This window comes from Clytia hemisphaerica, unplaced genomic scaffold (assembly GCF_902728285.1).
Source record: "Clytia hemisphaerica strain Z4C2 unplaced genomic scaffold, Clytia hemisphaerica genome assembly, whole genome shotgun sequence".
Taxonomy (NCBI): Eukaryota; Metazoa; Cnidaria; class Hydrozoa; order Leptothecata; family Clytiidae; genus Clytia; species Clytia hemisphaerica.
In genome coordinates this window covers 2,100,714-2,126,601 of record NW_027103770.1, presented here as the reverse complement: position 1 = coordinate 2,126,601, position 25,888 = coordinate 2,100,714, and the positions used below count along the sequence as shown (strand labels likewise).

At 35.8% G+C, this 25,888-nt stretch overlaps 3 protein-coding genes across 3 annotated transcripts; 2 read left to right on the top strand and 1 right to left on the bottom strand.

Moving 5' to 3' along the window:
• LOC136805948 (GTPase IMAP family member 4-like) lies at nucleotides 1-1,291 on the top strand. Its single transcript, XM_067062540.1, has one exon. It carries the CDS (start codon nucleotides 111-113, stop codon nucleotides 1,083-1,085), a length of 975 nt encoding a protein of 324 aa, XP_066918641.1. The 5' UTR covers nucleotides 1-110; the 3' UTR covers nucleotides 1,086-1,291.
• Nucleotides 1,292-2,605: 1,314 nt separating this feature from the next.
• On the bottom strand, nucleotides 2,606-25,888 carry LOC136805946 (protein EFR3 homolog B-like). The gene is made up of 22 exons (XM_067062539.1): nucleotides 25,627-25,888; nucleotides 25,193-25,343; nucleotides 24,723-24,844; nucleotides 24,160-24,226; nucleotides 23,934-24,010; nucleotides 23,303-23,455; nucleotides 22,875-22,953; nucleotides 22,487-22,622; nucleotides 22,100-22,173; nucleotides 21,779-21,842; nucleotides 21,181-21,295; nucleotides 20,730-20,781; nucleotides 20,316-20,409; nucleotides 8,770-8,848; nucleotides 8,231-8,468; nucleotides 7,369-7,500; nucleotides 6,329-6,527; nucleotides 5,665-5,753; nucleotides 4,767-4,818; nucleotides 4,359-4,444; nucleotides 3,533-3,582; nucleotides 2,606-3,265 (listed from the first exon to the last, which is right to left on the bottom strand). The coding sequence occupies exons 1-22, from the start codon at nucleotides 25,842-25,844 to the stop codon at nucleotides 3,187-3,189; spliced, it is 2,406 nt and encodes an 801-aa protein (XP_066918640.1). The 5' UTR covers nucleotides 25,845-25,888; the 3' UTR covers nucleotides 2,606-3,186.
• Nucleotides 15,899-20,322, top strand: LOC136805945 (uncharacterized). Its single transcript, XM_067062538.1, has 2 exons — nucleotides 15,899-16,023; nucleotides 16,518-20,322. Exons 1-2 carry the CDS (start codon nucleotides 15,957-15,959, stop codon nucleotides 19,880-19,882), a joined length of 3,432 nt encoding a protein of 1,143 aa, XP_066918639.1. The 5' UTR covers nucleotides 15,899-15,956; the 3' UTR covers nucleotides 19,883-20,322.

Here is a 25,888-nt window from a genome sequence, read left to right as displayed (position 1 = left end):
TTACTTTTGAAGTAACGACCTAATCGATATCATAGAAAGGTTCTGTTTTTTAATGATGAATCTCTCCTGTAGTTCTTGTTGTTTTTTCTAGATTTTTCTATTTATGAAGTATGAATGTAAATTACCAATCTAACATGGACCCAAATAAAGAACTGAGAATCGTTCTCATAGGAAAAACAGGGTGCGGAAAAAGCAGTACAGGAAATACAATTCTCGGCTGGAACGCATTTCGAGAGGAGTTAAATTTCAATTCAATTACTTCGAAGACACGTTACGGAATGAGCGTACGTAATAAACGTAAGATAATGGTTGTCGACACGCCGGGTTTGTTAGATACACGGTATCAAAACGACACTGATAATAAGCGACTGAATCAAACCATATTGGAGATTCTGAAATGCATTGTAATCACAAGCCCAGGAATTCATTCGTTGATTCTAGTGTTATCAGGTACTGAGCGTTTCACTCAAGAAAATGCTCATGTTTTTAAATCATTATTGATGATGTTTGGGGAGGATTTAAAGAAATATTTACTGGTAGTTTTTACTGGCGGAGATGAAATTGAAAGACAGAAAGCTAATATTCACCATATGGTTGAGACAGCTCCTGAATCACTCAAAGACATTATTTACAACTATTCACAAGACTACATTGTTGTTGATAATACAAAGGAGCTGAAGACAAATCCAGACGCCAGTAGTGTGGTCAAACGCATCGAAGCCATTGTCAAGAAGAACGGGGAAGAGTATTACACAGAAGATTCGTATTATATTGGTGAGAAATTTCTGGAAGAGCAAGGAAAACTTATTGATATTAAACCCCAACAACCTTCAACTCTTGAAGGGAAAGATATTCCAAATTTCCTTTTACCTGACTTCCTGGAATCCGTCGAAGCACCAGGTATTAATATTAGTATTAATAATGACACACCCGTGTCCGAAACCAAAGATGTTGTCCGGGATAAGGTGGTTAATGACGAACTGAATGAAGAAATGAGAAGAACTTTTATGGTAAAAATGAAAGATAGAATAGTAGCATTTGCTAGAAGCATCAAGGAACTTTTCAGGAGTAACTCAACTAAGTAAAATTTTAGGTTGGATACCGTACATGTATTTTCCACGAAACTTGGTTTTAATACGCATCCAATAGACAGGAAGATGTGTCATGCTGAATCGTTACTTACTGAACTCTAGCTTTAAAGGAAAGTCTTGAAAGTGAATGATTATTCAACATCACGTCATCTTTGTATTACTGCGTATTAACAAAAGAAAAAGAGAGTAAATTAGAAAGATGTATACTTTTTGTACCTGCTTTAAATTTCTCCTGTTTTCCCGGACGCCCAGTAATAAGTAGTTGTGTGTGTTGTGATCGTTCCATCTTCTGCTTTCATCAATTTATTGTTATAGAACATTAACTCTTTTGATTATCGTGGTTAATATATTTCAATTTGTGACCCAGTACCATCAATCAATTTCTCTAGTCTAAAAGTTAAAGAGAGAATCATAGGTATAATTTTCTCTAGAAAGTTAAACCAATCATACTAATTTTAGAAAGGGGTAGAGTTCAAGTTAAACGGGGTCAGATCTTCCGTTGAAATAATAGAAAATTCAACGTTACATGCAAAAATGCCATTGGGAAAAGCTTTATTCAACAGGTTTTAGAAATCAATTCCAGACTTTATTTCTTTGTTTGGTCAACCGACCTCTAGGTGTCCCATTAAGTCAAAAAAAAAAAGTAAACATAAAAACGTTTACCTTATTGGTATTAAATTTCGCGGATTATAAAAATCGAGGAAAATTTTTCGAGGAAATGTGTTTCAGGTGTATTAAATTTTGCGATTGCCAGTTTTTGGGAATCTTCGCGTGTATTTAATTTTACGATTTTTGAAAAATTTAAACAGTATTAAATTTCGCGAAATTAAGTACCCGTGAAATTTAATACCAATAAGGAAGCAAAAAAAAAACAAATTTATAAATTAAAATGCCTACATATTTGTAGTGTAATTCAATAATATTTACAATTCCGGAAAGTGATATCATAATTTTTTTAAAGGTTTTGTTTTTAAATAAGAGTGATATCGTTTGCTTACTCATCAATTTTAAATCACAAGCTTTCTCACATTGGATTGGCACAGACGTGGAGCAAGATTAGTCAGAAAGAGGAAAAAACTGTTTTTTACTTATATCAGCATAATATAACAATAGCAAGACACTGTCCTGATATGAAATATGTGTCTGATATGAAACAGGAACACTTATGTAAAAAATAAAACCTTTAAAGTTTATTATAAACTATACTTAGTCTTGTATTTTGTAGAAAATTCCGGATTATTTAAAAGCAAAATTTTCAGTATCGTTTGAAAGGGTATGCTTGGACCATTTAAGACCATCGGACAAAGCCCCTTTCGAGCTTAAATTTCAACCTCCTCAATCGTCGTTGAACGGTCAGATTTTGCGGGTTGTAAACCTTTTTAGATGATTCTTAGCAAACCTGGATTAAATCTTTTCGAAAAGCTCATTAAAAAATATATTTAGTTTAAAACCTAAAATAAGTGCATCTTCCAAAATCAAGATTAAAATACCATCTAAATTCTAAGAAAAATCTTTCACATACGTAGTCTTTTCTCGTCCCATTTAAATTCAAATTTAATATTTAAGATAAACATTCCGATAAAAAAATGGATTAAAAGCCATTACCAATTGTTTATTTATTTTCTTCAAACAAAGATCTGACTATCTGAGTTTAACAACCTTGACCATCCACCGTCCCTTCAATCTCAAACTTCAAAGTCAGCGGAACACCCCGGCAATAATTTCCATTTTATTAAGCACGGGTAGAACATTTAAAAAAATACAGTTATTTAACCTGCACTAAAATTATAATTTTGTTTTTAATTCAGTCTTGCCTGGTCTGTTTTCATTCATCAAGGTTATTTATCATGGGCAGCTTCCGTGGGTCAAAAACACCGGAATCCGAAAGAATCAATCCCATTCTCTGGGGAGCATGATGACTCGATGAGAAAAATGAACGTCGACTTGATCCATTACATTAATGATCTTTTAAGCCTCTTTACATTTCGTCCTCAAGTCATGAAAGATCACGCTCTTCAAGTCATACTTCATACCTCAGATTCACGATAAATTTTAACGGCTCAAAATATCATCCTGACGGATAGGAACTATACGCTTAGTAGACGAGCAATGACGGGAATTCAATTTCGAATAAATCCATATCTGTTTCGGGGTTACGTTGAGTTTGTGTAGCTCTGAAATGACGAAAAAAATAAAATGTAAAAAAGTTTTTGAAAACACTTAATAGGACAAGGATTTTGGCGTTTAAGGGTCGATGTAGATGGTAATAAATTACTCAGATTTATCCAATAAGATGAACAATTCGTAAACACAAAAGCTTCAGTTGTATAAAATTTGCGACAGGGTCTTCCATTTCTCAAAAATTGATATGAATAAGAAGGATGGGAATATGATTTCTGATAGTGATAGGAAAATACATAATAAAACTACCCATCCCTTACCTGTACGATACTTCCAATGATCTCTTCAGCTTGTTATCCATATCTTGAACCTGCCAATGAAGAAGAAAATATACAAAAAAAGTTTCTTATCAAGAGTATCCTTTGACACTGAGCATTGGGCTCTTCCAGAAAATATCCGTACATAACGGGGGGGGGGGGTAGGATATAGTGTCCGAAAAAATTTACAAAATTTCCTTGTCCGGGGGGTAAATTTGCTCTATTTGGGGGTAATTTCGCCCTGTTTGAGGGTAATTCTGAATGTCCAGGGGGTCAACTGATGCTTGTCCGGGGGAACTGCTGTCTGGAGGGTCAAAAGTCATAATGTCCAAGGGGTAAATTTCCAAGAAATGTTATATCCTTCATATTCACAAACTTTTTATGGAAAAGCCCATTATTCTGACAAAGGCCAAAAATACATTTGCATTGTACTATATTAAAGATCGATGGATAATTTCATTTAAAAAAAAATAATTTTACACATTATTTTTCGAATTCTGCCTTAATGTCTGAACCTGTCTGAAATGGACAAGTACTACAATAAAAATTTCAATCAGCGACTTGAGCTTATTATCCAATAATCTTAGAACAACATTCGTTTATTCAGTTAATCCCGCTATAGTATTAGTAAAAGCCCAAGTACACGTGGGTCAAATGCCGACAGGAGAATGGGATCGAATTTAACTTGGTCAAATTTTGTGAAGTCATAAATTGGCGCGAGAGCAAGTGAATTCATTACTAAACATTTGACCGCGGTACACTGGAAAACAGGGAATTAGGGCTAATAAGTGCATTTGTAAGGAAGGAAAACTTTTGTAGGATAACATACCAATTTTTCATTGTGCGCAACAATTTGTTGAAAAGAAGCTGTTTCGAAACTCAAAACACCATCTTTCTCCGTTTTGCCTTCATTCCCTTTAAAATGAACAGAAAAGCATGATGATTTAAAAAACATTACCTTCAAAAGCAAGGGAAGAGAATTTGGAGAAAAAGCGACCCGGTCTAGCATATCACCACGCCACCGAGTAGTCCAAAGGTCTCATTTCTATTGCTTCTTTCAAATTAGGGAGGGTTTTTCTACGTACCTCGTTCTAAACCTCGGATGTCCAGTACACGTAAGATAAGCAGGGCAGTAGTGAATAAAGCACACAAAACATTCATGTAAGCCTAACTAACAACACATTTGTGATTGCAAGGCAAACATCACCAGGTGTTTAGAACAGACTTTAGTACTTACGTAAGACGTCCTTCAAATCTTCGTAAGTGATTTTCGGTACTGGTGCTTCCATCTGTAACCATAGAAATAAATGATAAGATGTTCATTCAAAGCCATGTTTGAAACCAGTGGAACATCAAACTCAAAAAGGGCAAAGAATTTTTTTTGTCACAGATAAAAAGGAAGGAAATCCTTTCTAAGACCATGTTCACACGCTACGTTTCATTTCGCTCCGAAACGAAACGGTTCCGAAACAAGTGTGAACGTCAAAACTCGAAACATCAAAAAAGATGTTACAAAGTAAAACAGATCAAAACGCCTTCGCTCCACTATTTTCAACGGAACGGATCTGCTCCGTTTTCTTGCTCCGAAACGTCCCAAAACCAATATGAACACTTTCGATCCGTAACAGAAACCATACCGGAACGATAGTCGATACAAAACCTTAACGTCTGAACATGGCCTTAGCAGCAAAAGATGATGGCAAAGAGAGTTTTTCACTCATATCAGGTTCTACGTGAACTGTAATACCTCTTGGGGAAATAAAGAGAGGAGTGGGATTTTTTAAGAATTGAAGAAATTTTATTACGGTGAAACTTTAGAAAGGTACATACAAGGTGGGGTTTAACTAATTAATTAGTAATTCGGCTAATCTGCTCATGTACATAGGCTATTTGATGAGTTATAATAGCACACCGCTATGCAAACGTCACAATTATGACTTTTATCATTTGACCGAAATTCTATCCCACAATCCTTTTCATCTTTATTCGTAATGCTTGCAAGTTATTACTTTTGTATCGTCAATAAGTGTAATTGACTTGCAAAAGCAATTAATACAAAGGAGGACGGGATTAAAACTCGGACAAACAGTTAATTTTTAGAATCACTGCAGTATGTTATTGAACAAAAAACATACCCTGTACACACTAGAACCAAGGCTGACCATGGAATCAGCTTTGGCGATGGGTAGGTGTTCTGGTATGGACACTGTTGATGTCGTTCGTACTGAAAGGAATGTACATAAGTTAGCGGAGTTGTAATTACGTCTGACAGTCAAACTTATTAATATACGTATCCATAGTAACATTGCGTAAAGTCTTCATATCGCTTAAGATTTCGTTCATTTGCTCGATGACGGAAAACATCGAACTATGTCATGAAGTAGCAACGATAAGCACCGAAATCATGCATGACATCGATTTCTAACGTCGTAAGGCGCTAGATTAAGTTTGATACAGAAAGACTCAATACATAGTGTGCAGCATTTTTCAAGGGGGAGGGGGCTAAGGAAAATACCCCCGGCTAAATTCTAGAAACATAACCCCCACCTTCACAAAGCAAAATATCAAAGAAATTTTGCATGCAGATTCTCGATAAATTTGTTTTCAAGAGGGATAAAACCTTCTCCACAGCATAGATTTTTAACATAATTTAAAATATCTTCAACCTATCAGTTCTGCCCCCAGTTCTATTACACAACACTCTTTCCTATTGAAAACAACAGAAAAATGCAGAATTTTGACCTTTTAAAAAATGTCAAAAAGAAAGTCGAATTTTAGCTGTTCAGGAACATCTCTTACCAGCCGGCTTTGGTTCGTAAGGTGTCTCGATAGCTTTGGTATCGTATCCACGATTCTTGAGTGCTTCCACAATTTCGTTAGCATCAAAAGAGACTTCTTTGAGTGGGATGTCGTCATGGTTGATCATGAGGTCTTCTTCATCAGTGAAAGCAACAGAAGGTAAGAACCAACGCGCCTTGTTTTGTCGCGCTGATATGATCTAAGAAATATGATACAATACACCCTCGCTTGATCGAATCTTTCTATAATTCAAACGTATTCCCAGTCCCCGTCAAAGGGAAACCCTCTTAAAATACTTTCTTTTAATTCGGATCATTCTATAATTCGAACATATCAGATTTCCCGTTCGAGTTCGGATTGGTAAGAGTCGACTATAAATAGATTGAGAATTCATAAGTAGCCATCACATTCATCAGATTATGCAACCCTTTCGTGCTAATCACAGTCGATTGAGCATGGTAGTTTTCAGGCTAATATAGTAAAATAAGTAAGTTTGCGACCGCAGTCGAGGGCGGCCCGAAAGCTCCCTTTTCGTAAAGCTGTCTACCCGAAGGTAGGGGAGGGCGCCACTCCTTTCCCTGGATTTCTCCACTTACCCTTGACCCGTCTCTTTAGTTGCTGAGCATCAAGCAGAGAGGCATCAAGTACCATTTTGGGAATCTTTGGACCCGGTTGGGGATTGAACCCACAATCTTGCGCACCGTAGCTGAAAGCTCTACCTTTATGCTACGGTCACCCCTTTCGTGCTACCATAGTCGATTGAGTATCGCAGTTTTCAGGCTAATATGATCAAAAAAGATGTTTGCGGCTCACAACGCCACTAAAATTAATTGCCTTCCATCTATGAGCAATCAGCGCTCAAAGTAATCTACGACTATAGTGTTCCGATTATTTCAAAGCCTTTCACTCGAACGGAAAGGAAAGGAACATAATACAAGGTAGCTGGGGTCTGGGATCTTCTAATGAAAATGAAATGAAAATGAATAAAATACTGCATGTTCTAAATGTTTGTTAGTTTTTGAATCTGTTAAGAGGCTTACCGTTTCACAGTGTTGTAGTAGACTTGGGATGGTGATAAGATCGCTAACCATCAAGAAAAAGACCAAGACAAAGGCGTGCAAACAACTTCTCTGTTTGAACGTCAATTTACAGTCTTTTGAGCTGATCAAGTTCTAGAAGGAAAAAAGACGAGTTCATTCAAGGTGTGGTTTGCAAGGCTCCCTATATATTAAATGATTACTATATTAAACCTATATTACATTAAATAAAATTCTTTTGAAAATGGCTTATAAATCTAAAAAAAGCAATTCTATTGCCCGTATAGACTATCCCAAATTCTCTGATCTCGAAAAATGACAAAGAATCTTTAAGATATGAAAACGCAAATCATTTCATCTTGAGCGTTGACCAATCATAGTGTGCAGAGGGGTTCAGCCCCCAGAACTTTTTTTCAAGAGGGATAAATTCTTCCCACAGCATAGATTTTTAACATAATTTAAAATATCTTCAACTTATCAGCTCTGCCCCCAGTTCTGTAATACAACACTCAGCCCCGCCTCCCTAGCAAGCTAGCCCCCAGTATTTTTTGAAAAATACAGCCCCCATTCAAGCATAAATGGTTTAGCCCCCCCTAAGCTCAGGGGGGTGCATTCTATGGAGCAAAGCTTGGTATTTTACCCCTCTTTCACGAGCGTACAATCAAGTTCCCATAACTCGAATACCCACGGGAAACATAAATTTGTTCGAATTAAGGAAGTTTCGAGTTATGGAGTAAGGTTTATGAGGCATTGTTAACTAAGGGGACGAGAAAACTTCCGAGATAAGGACATAATCGAGTTATAGAGGTTTCAGTTAAAGAGAATTTACTGTATACATTTATGCGTTGTTGGAACAAACACTTACTTGTATGCCAAGAACGAAAGCTACCAATTCAACCAGATAGTCTTCTTGTCCGAACTCCAACACCAACAAACAAACGATGTTGGTCAGTAAATTATAATGTCTCGGCTTGTTACTATGGATACAACAACTCTCGTACAAGTTGAACAAAAAGTACTGACTGTTCTTTCGGATGAACAGTAAGTCTTGTCTGGAACATTTCTCGACAGTGAAATTCAGCTCGCCCGTTGTAAGGTGCTCACTAACGATATGAGAATAAAACGAAAACTTCAATGAAATATTCTTTGACAAATCCGCAAATTTAAATTCCGCGAAACACAAATATTCTCAGGATTTCGGAAATCACCTCTAATATTGGTCTGTTTAGGGCAAAATAGGCCATATTTAAAATAAAAAAATCCACAACAGCGAAAATTTCTTCTCTTAAGGTACCTTTACACTACAGTTCGCTTTGCAAAATCCACACAAAAATATTGACGTAAACGACGCAGTTTATGCATCTAGAATAAGCAAGATCTATCATATTGAAGTATAGGTATCACCTGAGGTTGCTAAGGACATCAGCGTTGCTATGACGATCCAACAGCACGATAAGGAGCTTTTGAATGTAAAAGCGTACGTCTAAGAAAAAAAAATAGATTTAAAAATAAAATTATCCGAGATAGGTAAAGATGCTTACAGCTGGAATGATATCACATAGGCAAAATAAGGGGATATTAAAACCATAATCCGGTAGTGGTAAGTTTTTTTTCTTTATAAGTCTGGAAAGTTAAGTTGATATCTACCAACTTATACTACCAAAATGAGGGGGTGGGTCCCTTTTTTGTTTTTAAATACTTTGAAATTTATATCCGATAAAAATTCAATTTTGGTTTTCTTTTGCAAGTTTGTACAAGTTGTATGATTTTTCCCGTTTTTTCCCGTATAGGGGTATATTCATCCATTAGCTGAAAACTTTTATATTGAGGAAACCCCCTATCCAAGACTTCATTTTTCAGACAAATCAGACAAAGTCAGGAAGTGATGTCTTCAAATTTTGCTAATTCTTTGATATTTTGTTCATATCAATGGTAAAAACATCTTGTGAAAATTTTTTTGAAAATTTTTAATCGGTTCCCGAGTTACGGGCCATGGAAATTTGGGCCGTTATGTCTAAACTTTTGACTTTTGAATGAAGTTGCATTTTGAAAGCAGTTTTGTGTCACAATGAACTAGTTTTAACCCCTGAAACCCTTTTAGTTGGAGATTCAGCCCAGAGTTGAACAAGAAAAATCAGTTTCAGAATTTTTTTTTTGCTCCGCTGTCTTAATATCATGGCTCAAAACCGCAACATTTTCAAAATTATAAAATGTTCAGGCCTTGATATTTCCCTTGCCTTGGCCACAAGATATACATGACTTTCTTTCTTGATTTTGGTAGGCAGGTGGGTTGTCTTCAGTTCTAAAGAAAAAAACCCATGCAACACTTGGGGCCTGGGCCCAAATCTGGGGTCAAAGTCCATTTTTCATTCAATTTTTGGTTTTTCTATGCCGCCATTATGGGCGTGGCCCCAAGTTTTGAGAATGGTAAAGATACTTCTTGAAATCCTCTAAGACTATATTTTCAATAAACAAAAAAAAATCCATGTGGTCTCATCCCATTAAGAAGAAAATCACACTCAAAGATGGTTCATTTGTCTTATAAAATTCATGCAAATTATCCCTAGCAACGGTTTGTTTTTCCATAGCAACGCTGTGATAAAGTCATGATAAGTGGTCCCCTTTAATAAATAACCCTCTTGGCTTATAAAAGGTTTTGCATAATGTGGGTCTTGTTTTTATAAATGTACAGAACCATCAATTTTGTGCTAAAAAGCCAATAGTTAGGCACTCAAAACTGTTAAGATATGAATCCTTTTATAATAAGATTCATATCCATGCCTCAAGTGAGTATACTTTTTGAGGGAAAATATGATTCATGTCTTCATATAAGCCTTGAGTTCTTTCTTAAAATGCATTTTGAGAGGAGAGAGGTATGGAAAAGGAAAAAGATAGTGTAAATGAAAAATATAAAGAGTGTTTTTGCTTTGAATTTGGAAAGTGTGGGCCATTCAAAAAATGGAATAAAGATGCTATTGACCACGTGGATTCTTTTAATTCCTACCTATCAACACATCTGAGAACAATAAAGGTATGATTTACATGGGGTATAATTTTTTAATTGGAAAATATTGTAGCAGATCTGGTTATGTTCAAATGTTTAAAAATGTTGTTCCATATCATCCATATGAAACATTTTATTGTATATAACGGTTATAAAATTCTTAAAACAATTTTTCTCAATGTTATGATTACACTTTTGACTTTCTCTTAGTTGAAGCTGCCGAGCAATGTTGATGAAAAAGCACTTATTGAAGATAGACTCAAAATGACATTGCACAGTGATGCCCACCTTTGCAGTTATCATCGCTACACTTTAGGCATAGCTTGGAGACAGCCCAAACTATGTGGTCACCCTGATCATCCAGACCAAAACAAGAAAAAGGCTCCATCAACTCGAGCTGTTCCATTTCGCATTCTTCAATCCTTCAATTCTCAGAATGAGCCATTGCCTATAGGGACAGTATTTTGTGTCAATCACCTTGCAGCTGAAACTAAAAAGGCAAATGAGTCAGATAAAAACGATACCAACATTGTACCACTTGCCATAAGCACACCAACCTTAGACCAAAATGATGAGGAATATGTACCAGATGAGATATTAATCCCAGAGGAGGTTTTGTCGACAGCTGTTGAAACTGCAGACTCTCTCTGTCAAGCTCTAAATGCATCTCCAATGGAATTCCAAATCAAAAATCAAAGGATCAGTAATTTGAGTGATGGCACAAAGCAGAGACTACGTCAAAAACTAATCCGAATGAAAAAGAATCTTGAAAAGACTTTTGCTGAGGCAGTGGCACCTGGTCAATCAGAGGACTTGATACACGATCTTTTATCATCTGAAAAAGTCAGTCACTGTAAAACACCAGAGGATTTGAAAGTCTTACTCAAAATGTACAATGATACAGATTCGCTTGGAAAACTGGTTGTATTATCTATGGTCAATCACTCAAAATATACAAAGGGTGAAATAATGAATATATTCAACTGTTCTAGGTATCAAGTTGACAAAGCTAGAAAAATTCAAGCTCAGCCAGCTTTTACCATACCCTGTAAGCAAAAAGATACACGATGTCGTTCTCCACAAGAAAAAATTGAACATTTTCTTGAGTTTCTGTTTTCAAGCGGGCTGTTGCAAGATGTTGCTTATGGGATCAATAATATCAAATTTGATAATGGGGAAAAAGTAAAAGTTTCTAATGCAATTCTCACCATGAGATACAGTCACACCATCGCTTTTTACAAACAAATTTGCGAGGAGATGAATTATGAACCCCTTTCAGACTCTTCTCTTTGGAGGATTCTGAATGGAATCAAACTATCACAGAGAAAAGCCCTTTCTGGACTTGATGATGTCACTGCAGCAGCCATGAATGGGTTTTCTACTTTAGACAAAGTTGCAGAAATAGTAAATTGCAAACCAATTCAGCAAATCATAGAGAAGGGCAAAAGGTATCTCAAAAGTCAGTATCCTGCTTCATGTTCAGAGGAGTCAATGCTAAAATCTCACTCCACTTTGTTTCCTCTCTCTGATCCATCTGATCCAGAACTATCTGAAAAAGAGGCTGCAGTCACCAATGAAGAGTCTGATGAATTCCATAAACTGTTTTCTTGTATAAAGGAACTGGAGGAGGCTGTAAATAAGAAACAGGATGACGAGTTATCATATGACTTTCGAATTGCAATGGGTGATATTGAAACATACATAAAGCACCAAATTCGGGATGTGCAACAACGCCTTGCAAAGTCTTTGGCAGTAGAAAGTGTCAATAATGAAACAGCATTCTGGCTAAAGGACTATTGTCAAAAAGTTCTTCCATCTAAATTTCGAGAAGGACAGAAAGAATACTTTGGTAAGAAGGGTATGACCCTGCACGTTGATGTTTTGATTACCAAAAGTGAAGGAGAGTTGGTAAAGAAAGTTTATTTTACTGCAGCATACAGGAGTGACCAAGGACTGTCTGATTCCTTATGCTTAGCTGAAGTAGTATTGAATCAGATAAAAAAAGACTTTCCCAATGCATAGTGTCCTTCAGGGTCTCTTCCCCCCCATGCCTAGAATGAAAATTTTCCATCCCCCCCCCCTCATTTTTCCCCACCCTGCCTCCAAAAATTTTTCTGTCCCCCCCCCCCTCAAGCATAAAATTAAAAAGCTGTAATTTGATGAACTTAACGCTTATTGTTTTCCCTAAGGTAGTTCTAATTCAAGAATATATGGAAAGGATGGTTGTTTTTAAACCATAATATTAATAAAACTAAGCATTATGCTATATCATCTCATAAAACCAGATGTTTTTCAATTTTGAATTGATTTTGGTGAGTTCCCCCCATGCCTAGAATGAAAATTTTCCATTCCCCCCTCCCTCGTTTCCCCCCCCCCTGGCTTCAAAAAAATTCTTTCCCCCCTATACGTCCTTTTGACCTCAAAACCCATTCCCCCCCCTGAATCCAGGGGGGGGAGGACACTATGCAATGCCACTAATATCTTTGCAAAATCAGATAATGCAGCATCTTATCATGGTAACTTCTACCTAACAGCTTTGTACAAGCTGTGTCAAAAGAAGGGTTTTCAATTAAAGAGGTATGATTACAATGAACCATGCAGAGGGAAAGACCAGTGTGATAGGGAGTCAGCAGGTGCAAAGTGTGTGATGAGGAGTTTCATTGATGCAGGAAATGATATATCAACCGCCGAAAATATATTTAAAGCTCTTCATCACGGAAGTGGTATCAAAAATGCCAAAGTTTCTGTTGTTTCTATTGATAACAAGAAAACAACATTAAAAGGACCGAAAACTATTGCAATGATAAGCCATTATCACTCTTTTGAGTTTTTTGAAAATCACATGTTGATGTGGAGGTACTATGGGGTAGGAGAAGGAAAGAGATGGGATTATGTCAACGTTGTTTTTGAGCCTAAGATAGATGTCATTCTACCATTCAGCTCAACTGCCAATGAGGCTAATCAGAGTTCTGGAAAAGCGAAAAAGCCTCGTTTGGATAGGACACTCAATAACCTCTTATTTTGCACTGAGACAGGATGTTCTGATTCTTTTGAGACTAAAGAGGCTCTAGAAGAACATTTGCTGAAAGAAAACCACACCATTACATCAAAAGCAGTTTCGTTAGTAGATCGTGCGAAAGCTTCCTATGTTGAGAAAATGAGAATGTCATTATCATCTTCATCTTTTAACATAACAGCGTCTTCATCAACATCCCTAGAAACTTCGTTGGAAACCTCATCCTCACAACAGTCTTCGGATATCAATTTCTGGCAAGAGAAGGGATGGGCTTTGCCAGTACGAAAGTTCTTCCGATTTAATACCAGACAAAAGAATTTGCTGCTGCAAGTATTCATGAAAGGCGAAGAGACTGGTCAAAAGCAAAGTCCAGAGCAGACTCATATGTGGCTAAGACAGCATCTTCCTCCACAAGAATATGAAACAAGTCAACAGATACGTGCATTGTTTTCAAGGTGAATTGAGATTATAAGTTTTATGAGTCTTTCATGAATCTTTCATGTTGGCAGAGACAAACTTTCAACACCTTTACGTCAAAGAAATTACAGATTGTAAAGTTTCTCAATATTACTATTTTTAGGTGGTCAAAGAAGAAGAGAGAAGGTACACTAGATACAACTGCAACATCTGATGAGATATTCGAAACAAGTGATGAAAATCAACAAGAAAATGATGAAACAAACACACACAGATTAGCAATTAAAAAGGTCAGTTAATAAATTGGATTCTTGTTAGTATTTATTCAATAATTGTACTTAAAATACTTGAATGAATGAAGTAAATTCAATTTATATTGTTTCATATTAGGTTGCCCAAGAATTATCCTTGGAGTATGACATTGGAGATTGGGTTGCTGTTGTTTACAACCGTGAATGGTACCCCGGAGTAGTTCAATTGGTAAGAGAAATGTTACTCTGCTTATTAACTTACCTTTACAATAAGATTTATTAAAGTGAGGTTTTGATTTACAAAAAAGTACAAAGAATTTACGTCAATTTATTTTCCATTTTAGATCCACGACAGCAAAGTTGTGGTTAAGTGCATGGAGCATCCACAAGGAAGGAATAAATTTCGTTGGCCATTCAGAGAAGATGTGACTGAATATTGTGTCACTGATGTGCTAGCTACATTAACAAACCAATTAATACCAGCAAACAGCAGAGGGGATTATAAAATGGACGAAAGTGAATACAATAACATCAATGAAAAACTATCAGAACTCTTTTAAGCTAATTTTGATAATTTTTGTTACAGGTTTTTTACACTGTTTAGGGCATATTTTACTTCTGACATATTTTCATTTTATAACAATAGTGTTTATTTTGACTTAGGGACAAAAAATCATCAAAATATATCATTTAGAACCACTTAATTACAACGTTGCTATGGAAAAACAAACCGTTGCTAGGGATAATTTGCATGAATTTTATAAGACAAATGAACCATCTTTGAGTGTGATTTTCTTCTTAATGGGATGAGACCACATGGATTTTTTTTTGTTTATTGAAAATATAGTCTTAGAGGATTTCAAGAAGTATCTTTACCATTCTCAAAACTTGGGGCCACGCCCATAATGGCGGCATAGAAAAACCAAAAATTGAATAAAAAATGGACTTTGACCCCAGATTTGGGCCCAGGCCCCAAGTGTTGCATGGGTTTTTTTCTTTAGAACTGAAGACAACCCACCTGCCTACCAAAATCAAGAAAGAAAGTCATGTATATCTTGTGGCCAAGGCAAGGGAAATATCAAGGCCTGAACATTTTATAATTTTGAAAATGTTGCGGTTTTGAGCCATGATATTAAGACAGCGGAGCAAAAAAAAAAATTTGAAACTGATTTTTCTTGTTCAACTCTGGGCTGAATCTCCAACTAAAAGAGTTTCAGGGGTTAAAACTAGTTCATTGTGACACAAAACTGCTTTCAAAATGCAACTTCATTCAAAAGTCAAAGTTTTAGGCATAACGGCCCAAATTTCAATGGCCCGTAACTCGGGAACCGATTAAAATTTTTCAAAAAATTTTTCACAAGATGTTTTTACCATTGATATGAACAAAATATCAAAAAATGAGCAAAATCTGAAGACATCACTTCCTGGCTTTGTCTGATTCTTACAGAAAATGGCTCTTAAGAACGGACCGAGTCCGAAACATGTCAGGAAAATCAAAATATAATAGCCGCATTCTTCTTCACCGTTCAACATGCTATAACATGCTAAATAAACATATTGACTCAGTCGTGCTGACAGGCAGTATACATTTAGAAAACAAACGAATTGACTCGCAACAACAAATTCGTAATTTGAACGCTTACTGTTTGTGACTGACCACATCATAAAAAAATGATCGGCAGAGGGGTGGAGAGACATTAAAAAAGCTATTAGCTATCCAAATAAGGCGTAGTTGTTTCTCTACCGTAGAGTGTTTGAAAAAAAGTAATATCGCATCAATAGAGGCAAATGTGTTGTCATTATAATGTTCCACGAAAATAGAGAGAAGTCACAAGCATCGATTTATTTTTTGAAAGGAGTTATAGCTAAATGAACAATTTGAGGTCAGCTATTGCTTTTTATCATGATGGCTCGTCTGCTAAATTTATGGATTTTATTACCTGTTGTGATCACTAATATAAAAATTTCAGGTTAGTTATGTTACTGTTGCTTATTTCTTAGAGGAATAGAGAGACAAGAAGCGCTAAATCGCTCCTACAATCGCTAATTTCGGCGCCTCTTTGCTTTTTACACCCTATAATTTTTCTAAAATGTTCGTACACGCTTTGTTAAATGATTGTTCGATACCTTATCGGCCCTTTTTACGCCGGCCCTTATTGGCGTTATTTTTAGGCTCTTGGCGTAATAAGAGCAGGCGTTAAAAAGGCCGATAAGGTACATATTTTTTCTTAATAATGGAGTACCTAAATATCAAATTTCAAAATTCCCTCCCAGATTTGCCCAAATTTTTGTCGACCCATCACGCTACTAACTCAATGTCAGCGATTGGAGTCAACGTCTCAACCTTTGTTTTGCTCGTGTTAACCCTATTCTTGAATCTCAGATTGTTCTTAAAAATTAGTTTTTCGAAAATACAAATAGTTTCTGTTCTTATAAAAATATTCTTAAATATTTCTTGTTTCAGAACAACTTCCAGACTTCGACGTGAACGTTTCTCAAAACAAAGGTACGGATTACGAAGACTGCTCAGCACGTTCTTCTCCGTGCCGTACGCTCAACTACGCGCTACGAAAATGCAAAGACAACGAAGAACGTATCGGATTATGTCACCTCATCATTGACGGCGGAAACAGTGACTCCAGATCCATATACCATATAGATGCAGCAAAAAATGTCACCATATCTTATAAATATCGTCTCTCCATGGAAGCTTTTGACCCTAACGTCAAACCCATTGTTACGTGTAACGTGACTAAATCCGGTGAAACGTGTATGGATATTGAAGTAACGGAATTGAAATTCTCATCGGTAGACTTTGTTGGTGATTCAAAAACTACACGCTCTATTTTCACTATTGTTACTGAAGGCCCTGGGTTTGGATTTCTTAATGTGGAATACTGCTCATTTAAAGACTTCGATATGTCCATTAGGCCATCTAAGAGTGGCTCCGTATCCCAATCGACTTTCATTAACACACGAATCATGAAGTACACAGGCGAATCGAAACCCTATATGTTCGAAAAAGGAACCGTTTTTCAATCAAGTTATTTGGAAGGACAATTCATAAATCTTGAAAGTATAACCATGTACAATTCTTCCGCTGCCATAGGTGGATATGTAATAGAAGACAGCAAATTTGTAGGTTCGTATTATGACCAAGATCAAAAAACATTCCTTCCACAATTGAAACTTATCAACAGTCTTAGCATCTCTTCGACAACTTTTTCTGACGCAATCAACGGTGCCATCGAAATGGTAAATAACCAAGGTTATATTGTTCTTACAAGTTTGATATTCGATGAAAACAAACGATTGTACGATTCTGACAAAAGCATAGTACACTTTGAAAACGCTGGCACTCTAGAAATTCATGGGTGTATCTTTAAGAGAAACTATGCTCCAGTGAAACCAGGAAATAATCTTGACATCACCAAGGAATTTTCGACAGAAATTACAGACGAAATGAAACTATACTCTGAGAAAAGTATAGTACACATTGTTAACACAAATAGCATCACAATCATCGGTTGTCAATTTCAAGACAATTATGCTCCAATGACAGCTGGCAATAACTTGTACATTGCTAACGAACACTCTGCAGAAACAACACTGGATTTACACGCGGTAATGATTTCAAATTCGTTTCCCGATCAATATTCTTTGATGAAAATCAAAAACATTACAATACAACCCGATGAAAGCTGGACATTTGATTGCCCACCGAACACAGAGGTCCAGTATAGATATACAAACACAATATTCGAATATTTTTGTTTATCTATGAAAGATGGAATCTACTCAACGCAAAAATCGACTCTCAGTTGGAGCAATGGTTCATTTCATGTAGAAAACGTACCGATATTCGAGTGTCCCAACGAAGCCGAATGGACGACAAAAGGTATCAAAAGTAAAGGCAATTATTGGGGATATATAAACAATCAGACGGGAGAAATCAATTTCCTAAGATGTCCTTCAACTTATTGTTGCAAATCTTTGGGGCACTGTACGTCTTATGATACTTGTCGGAATGGGAGGACTGGTCAATTGTGTGGCTCTTGTCCAGAAGGGACAAGCATCTCTATATTCGATGGATTGAGGTGTACTGGTAACTCCTGCGATAACCAAATGATCTGGATAGTGATTGCGATAGACTCGGTTGTTACATTATTGATATTCATTTTCTCGCACAAAATTTTCAGTATTTTCAGTAGCCTGGGACGTGAAAGGAAATCCTACAAAGCGATGAGACCGAGAAGATATCGACCATTGAGGAACATTTCCGATAATGACCAACCAATAAAACAAATAGAGGGCCCTACCAGTAATGATGATCAGAGACATCAGATCGAAGGGAGCAGACAAAATGATCCAAACAAAGCACAAAGTGTTGAACAAAATCTTGAAAACGAGGTATCAAGAGAGCAAAGTCTACCAAAACATGGACAACCATTGAAAGATTACTCACTCGAAAGCGATAGCGAATCTGAATCTCAAAGCAATATTTTAGCAATCACCGAACATAACGCACACAGTGAACACGGTCGCACACCACATAATACTGCTGATATGAATGAACTTTGTCAAAACCAGCCAGACGAAAATGGATCATATCTTTCCGACTCATACAACTATACTAATGAACAACCCATCAAGCATGATAACGCAGCATCGACTCAAGCAATAATCAAAATCTTGTTCAATTTTTACCAAATGGCTGGATTAATTTTACTCCAAACACCAGTGCAGTCAAGCAAACTCATACCTACGAATATCTTCATCACCTTATTCTCGCTCAAGCTACAACTACCATCTTTACCATGGAACGCTTGTCCGTTTCAAACACGCGACATATTTCTTATCGAATTCATAAAAATAACACCTCTTCTGTTAACAATAGCACTTTTGTTCATCATCTTAACCCTATTGACTGTTTTTCAGCGCATCAAAAGAGTGAGTAAGCCAAACGAGGAAGAAGATTTCCACCAACACGCAGACGGATACAAGAAACTCCCTTTGACAATGCGTTTAAAATGTGTCTACGCCCAACTCTTATGTTTCGGTCACACCTCTATAACACTCCTTTCATTTCAATTTCTTCACCGTGTGACCATTGATGAGCAGCAATATCATTTCATAGATGCCACAATCCAATTTACGTACGAAAGCCATATAACCATGGCCTCACTCCTCATCTTACTTCTATGGTCTATGCCGTTCATCTTTGTTCTTTACATTGCATCCATATGGCTTGAAGATTGTAAAATAACACCCAATCAATTCTTGATCATCTTAACATTTCCGCCCTTGGTCATCTTATGGTGGTGTTACAACAAAAGGATCGTCCAAAACGCCCAGTTAAACGCCCGAGACGCCAAGACCGCCAAACACTTGCTAGATATAATCCATCGACCATGCACCCTTCAAACGAACAGTGATAAAGGAAAAATCAAAATGGTCACTGAAAGTTTTTATCTAACATCTCGGTTCCTGTTAGTTGTTGCTTGTACGTTTGCCATACGTGCTGAAGATCGTTTATGGTCCGTTACCGTGTGTCTTTTAATGCACCTTGTTTGTGTCCACACCTTGAACCCGTTCGTCACCAAACCTCTTAACACGTTCGAATCCACGTGTATTATGAGCCTCGTTTTGATGAATATGACGTCATACATTATTCAAAGTTCTTTAGTCGAGCATATTGTTGTTGGTGCGATTAGTGGGACTATTGTTTTATCTTTTGCGCCGTTTAATGTTTACGTTTTGGTCTGTGTTGTGGATTTCATTCACGATAAGGGAATTGATTTTTACATCAAGAAACAAAATACGAAATAAATACGATGTATGTATACGATGAACAACTTGTAATTATCTGGTAGTAATTTTTTAATTCTTTTTTATAATGTTGTAAATTAAAATTCGATTTGAATTTTTTTTTTACTATATTTGTGATCATGGTGCAAAGAAGACACCGAAACGTCAAGAACTGAATAAAATTAAATTTTTAAGTTTTCACTTTTATTATCAAATACGATGTAAACACAAATCTATGTAGTTGAATCCATGCAAAATGTTTTAAATTTCAAAAAATGCAATTTTGGAAAAAATTCAATTTTTTTATTTTCAATTCTTCTACAAACGATTTTTGGCCCCTGCCAACAGAATTCTTTTGATCTTTGATAAATCATTTTCTAATTCTATTTCTCATGACTGAGAGATTGTAAAAAAGAAACAAAACAAAGTTTTTTTATAACCAAGATGTTTTTACCTGGCGAGTTGAGTTGAAGTCCTGTTAATAACGCATCCAAAAGTTTTTGAGAGAATGTAGAAGAAAACTGTTTGGTGTGATGGCTCTTTGCAACCTGAAACAAAAATTTCAACTTTTAATTAAAACAAATGTTTAGAAACGTTGAAAAAGCCTTTTTGGTTGTCTAACTCATGTTCGCTGATTGTAACTTCCAATTATAAGTAGAATAGTATCATTAATAACAATACAACAATATAACATTTCATCGACCCACCTATAAGTTGTCAAGATCTTTTTGTTCGGGTACATCTACCTTCTCTTTGGGACAGTATCTTAATTAGGTAATATTTGGGTTTCAAAGAACAAGCCTAAACAAGATAAGAGGTTAAGAGAGGAAATTCTCTGCACTTTAAATCAAAAAGTGAATTAATCTACCTGCAATAGACATTTGAGTAAGTTGACGTGTAGCAATTCTTCTAAAGAATCTCTAAAACAAAAGAATCGACATATATGTCAAGAAGGTTGTATTTCTTCTTTGGACTAAAATGAATGGAGAGCCTTCTAAAAAATAATTCATATTCAGCAATTTATATTTAGGCTTGCAACAAGATTGAAAATAGGTCCATAGGTAGGAAATGTTGGAAAATTCCATTATTTTTATCAGTCTCCAACTTGGTTTGTGATTTCTATTATGACAGTGATTTCCTTTTTGATTGTTTGGAGACATTTGATAAATGAAATGCTCTCAGGTAGCTAATAAACGGAGTGTGGGTTGAATAGATTTTCAAATTTCAAATTAACGGCGGTTTCTTATTCAAGGGGCGGTCTTAATAAAATCCTCGGCGGGGTTGCACTTGTCCAATCAAAATTGATAAGGAATCCTAACCTCGATTCATTATCATTCTTTTTCTCAGTAACATTATTGAGGTTGGGCACTTTGGTGATGATGAAAAGCATGACATCAACTCGTTGGTAGTCTGCCAGAATGGATGAAAATGCTCCTAAAATTATTAAATGAATTGCAATTTGGTATGTACAAGAAGAATTTCTTTCGTTATTCTGTATTTGTTAGGGTGTTCCAGTTAAGGCCGGTCTCTACTTGCACGCGCTTCGATCGCACTTTTTCAAGCAAAGCTTCCACGCCATTGTTCAAAGGAAAAATTAAGCAACTCCATTGGAGCGATCTGACGTAACGGTTGAAAAAAGTTGAAATGTGTTCAACTTTTTTTCGAGCGCGCGCTACATTTTTATGACGTAATCTTTTTTACAAGTCAAAAGGATTGAAGCCAAAAACTGCGATCGCAGCGCGCGCAAGCGAAGAGGGGCCTTTAGAATGGATTTCTATCCTTTTAAAAATGTAAGCTTAAGCTCTATAATCATTTATGAGATCATAGGGTAAATATTTTGGTTAAAAATCAATAAAGAATAAAAAGGCAGCAGAAACAAAACGTTGTGTCTTATGTTGAGAGTCCGCTTTTACATACCTGCAGCATTTATGATAGCTTTCTGTACGCCACCCTCGCTGTGCCCCTCTAAAGACTTTGATGTCTAGAAAAAATAAGAGCCAAAATATTACTGATCAGATAAATAAATCTTCCATAAGAGCCAAAATATTACTGATCAGATAAATAAATCTTCCATGAAAATATTTTTACAATTTCTTCGCCATTTGTATGAACGATTTTAATGAAATGATATTTTCAGTTTAAAAAGTTTGATAACTTGCTCCGATTTAAAAAGCAAACTTAATTTAATTAGAATAAACGGAAAATCTGTTTCTATTACCATGACAACGAATACTTTACCTGAATGCCCATGGTATCAACCGAGATTTTCAAATGTTTCAGTAAAGTGTTGAACACCTCCAATATTGATGGCCCTAAAATATAAAAGGTGACAGTAGAAAACTTTATCGATGAAATTGTTGTGCACTCACCCCCACTTTGTTACACAACCAATCTCAAAGGTTTGAACTCTTGTAGGTTTGGTGGTTCGACATTTCAAATTTGGCAAGTAATGAGTAAAACTCCAAACTAATAGGCTCAAATTCTGGTGAAAAAATGCTGAACACACAAAAATTGTAAAATTTACATCTCGATTTAGGGAGTATAATAATAAAAAGGTCTATATTATTAGCCATCTATCAAGTAATTATTTCAATTAAGTAATTCTTGCAGCAAAGAAGAACCCACCTATAGAACCACCAGTGGCAATGCTGACAGATGCTGAAATCATCTCCACCACACTAGCTCTCATCTCTGCTTCACTATTCTTGTGCTTATCCAAATGTGACAATAATAGTTCGATGGCTCGGTATGAATATTGATTCTGTTAAGAAAACATAATTGAAATTAAAGCCCATAATTATCCAAAATTAAACGAGTTGTATCAACATTAGATACAACCCTACAGAACTTATAGAATTGTCTTGCACACCACCTGCACCAGTGCTGGGAAAATCAAAAAAAGAAAGAGTGGAAAATTTAAAGTTTTTATTTGGGTAATCAATCCACTGAAAACATGTAATTGAACTCAAACGAGAGCGCCATATACTGTTTCTCAAGAAAGATACAACCTTACCTGAATTGAGTACATGATGATCTTAAAAATATGCAAAGGAAATTCGTTCTTCAGCCAAAGGCTTCGTGAATCCATAAACCTGTTAAATCAAATGAGATGAAATAAATGATTGTTGTGAATAAAAAATAAATTTAATGCTGAAAAAACCTTTAGATTTTTAAAAAATGCATAGGAGAAGAGGATTTAGTTGAGCTAAGAAGGCTACACTGAAAATGCTTTCCAGGCGGCGAAAAATGTACATTGTGTTTCGAATTGTAGCACGTCAATAAAGATACTGTAGAACCATTGCAAGTGCAGCAACAAATAACAAATAAACTGACTGAATTTGTTGTCAGCGATCTGGCTAATGTTAGTTCCTAGTGAAAATCATATCTTCTGGTCCAAAAGAAATAAGGAGAACGTATTCGTCACTCTATGATCTTACTTACGTCAACAATGGATACAAAATTGCAGCAATGTTATTGAATCCAGCTCTAGTCACAAGTTCCCTTAAACAAAGGTCAGCAAGATGAGCAGGATCTTCATTTTGGTCATCTGGACTTTCCACTTGTGACATACTAGCTGAAGATTTGCTAATGAGACTGAAAAAAAGAAAAGATCTTTGCATCATAATTCCCCCGTGGAACTTTCTCACATATAACACTGCGCAGTTGAAAAATGGAAAAGGCCAATCACAAAATTAGTGTCTGAGAAAGCTAAGAGTTTTTCTGTCTAGCTAGCCTTAAATATGAGATTGGCCCTTTTTGCATAGAGAAGAGGGTCCTATCTACATGAAACAGGGTTAATCTCGAAATTTATGCTCAGACAAACAGAAAAATTCTTAGTTTACTCCAGCAATAATTTTGACATTGGACCTTTTGATTTGTCAACGGCGACTGTATCGTCTGTCCATTAAAAAAGTTGCTAATATAAATTTATTGATACCCTTATTTCAAAATTAGCATCATATAAACGCCAATCGCTAGATCAGTTTTAGGAATTCCTGAGAATTTGTCTCCCAAAACATCTAACAGCCTCGACTATTCCAGGTTCTGTCACACCAAGATAAGGAAGACTTACACTTCAGTATTTGATTCAATGTTGAAAAGTAACGCAGGTACAATCTTGGACATGTGCACATCTTCCCAAATATTAGCCTAAACGATGCAATGTTTTGAAAAAAAAATCATCAAAAAATATAAAAGTATTAGAACAGGATAATACATTATCAAAGTACACGCGACTTTTTTTGGGCATGTTTGAAATTTTAAATTCTACTCAAGCTAATAGACATATTCAACTGTACCTGTAAATCATCGTTCATTGTTTTTCTTACAACACCTTGTAACCCTTGTAGACCAGATAAACGAATACTAAAACAAAACAAAAACATGATCTCGATCGCAGTTGCAGCATGAATGTTGTTTTTCAGCTTTTCGACCTACTCAAATACAAATTTAAATCTATCTTCAGGGACTAAAAGTTACAAAAGGAGCTAGTTTTGGAAAGTTTGCTCTGGAGATTCCATACTATTTAAAATCATTGGTCCTTTTCTTTGTTTTGATGTTAATAAACACAAGGAGCCATAATGGTCTCCTTTTCACACACTCAAAGTCCCTCAAAGGGGTGCAAAAGCCATCAAAAAGAAAATTGAGTCAATGTAAAGGTACAAAAATCACAAAATTCAAAATTTCCTCTCTCAGAGGGTTGAAAGTTTCCAAAATTTGGACAAAAATAGATAAAAATTTGGAGAAAAGTCCCTCTATGGGTCCCAAAAGCCCCAATTTTTCCTCTCTCTAAGGGTTGATTTTCGATTTTTGGCTCAGACATACCTGTCACCTCACAAACCTAGTACCCCCGGGAACTCACCTTTTCTCTGTATCACTGTCATCATTACTTCCATAGCAAAGCTGACTGAACCGTGATATGAAAAACTCATAACGTCTATGATAAGACGGTGTATCCTCATCAATGTTGGCAAATTTAACAAACTACAAAATAAATTTTTGAAATTATAAGTTTGGTGTTACAAACAATTGGATAATATTTTACTATGTTAAATCCAATTCAAATAGTGGGGTCGATTCTGTATTATGATACCTAAGAAATCAGTATTCAAAAGACCATTTTTCTTGAAAAAGAATTGAAACAAGTTAAGATTCCAACACACTAGACAATTTGCTAGTAGGTTAAAGCAGGTTGAGACCAAAAGAATTGTCTATTTGGAGGCTATTAAAGTTACCCCTCGCTTATGAAAAATTCTTTGAAACAAGATGAGCTGATTGGGATTCATTTCTAAGCATAAATAAAGCAAACATTACGATTTGATGAACACTTACAGAATTGGTAGCACAAATTTGAAGACCGATCTCGTGAGATTCTAGCAATGCAGATACAATCTTCAAGAAACTTTCAACAAACAGATTTAAGCTTGATGAACGACAAGCTAACAATAGCCTATCCATGGCTTCCATTGCAATGTAAACAAACCTAAAAAAAGTTTTTGATATATATCACACTTTTTTTGTTATTCCATTCATTTTAGTCTTACCAACTGGCTGTAAAATGAGAATTAAAATTAGAAAGACTTTCTTATCAGTAAGAAATAGTCAGGGCTATCTAAGTGTCATTCTCATATTGAATTTATATTCATTAAAATAAAGAGGACTTGAAACTTGTTTTGAATTGAAAGTATATACTTGAATAAATAAAAATTGAATATAGGATTCAGAGATGATTTGAAAACAATACTATTATATTGCGTAAAGCTTACCCTAACTTTTTCCTGTACAGATGGTTGTTGATCTTCATAAACATGTAATCACCAATACGATCCAGCTTTTCTGGTGCTTGCAAAGCATAAAATGTCAACTTCTCCATGTTGGCTTTTACCAGACCTTGGCTTGGATCAGATGGAAAGACATTGTCAACAAGCCTTTTGTAACGTGTCCTCAAATTCCCAAAACAACCACAGACACTAGACGTTGCCATTTTTCTTACCAAAATGAATAATGTTTTCAATAATCTATTTTAAC

Coding starts and splice junctions, on each gene's coding strand:
- LOC136805946 (XM_067062539.1), bottom strand. CDS start 25,844: ATGGCAACGTCTAGTGTCTGTGGTTGTTTTGGGAATTTGAGGACACGT. Junction 24,845..25,192: donor AAATTTGTGCTACCAATTCT/GTAAGTGTTCAT, acceptor TTTATTTTGTAG/TTTGTTAAATTTGCCAACAT. Junction 21,296..21,778: donor AGCTATCATAAATGCTGCAG/GTATGTAAAAGC, acceptor TAATAATTTTAG/GAGCATTTTCATCCATTCTG.
- LOC136805948 (XM_067062540.1), top strand. CDS start 111: ATGAATGTAAATTACCAATCTAACATGGACCCAAATAAAGAACTGAGA.
- LOC136805945 (XM_067062538.1), top strand. CDS start 15,957: ATGATGGCTCGTCTGCTAAATTTATGGATTTTATTACCTGTTGTGATC. Junction 16,024..16,517: donor CACTAATATAAAAATTTCAG/GTTAGTTATGTT, acceptor TTCTTGTTTCAG/AACAACTTCCAGACTTCGAC.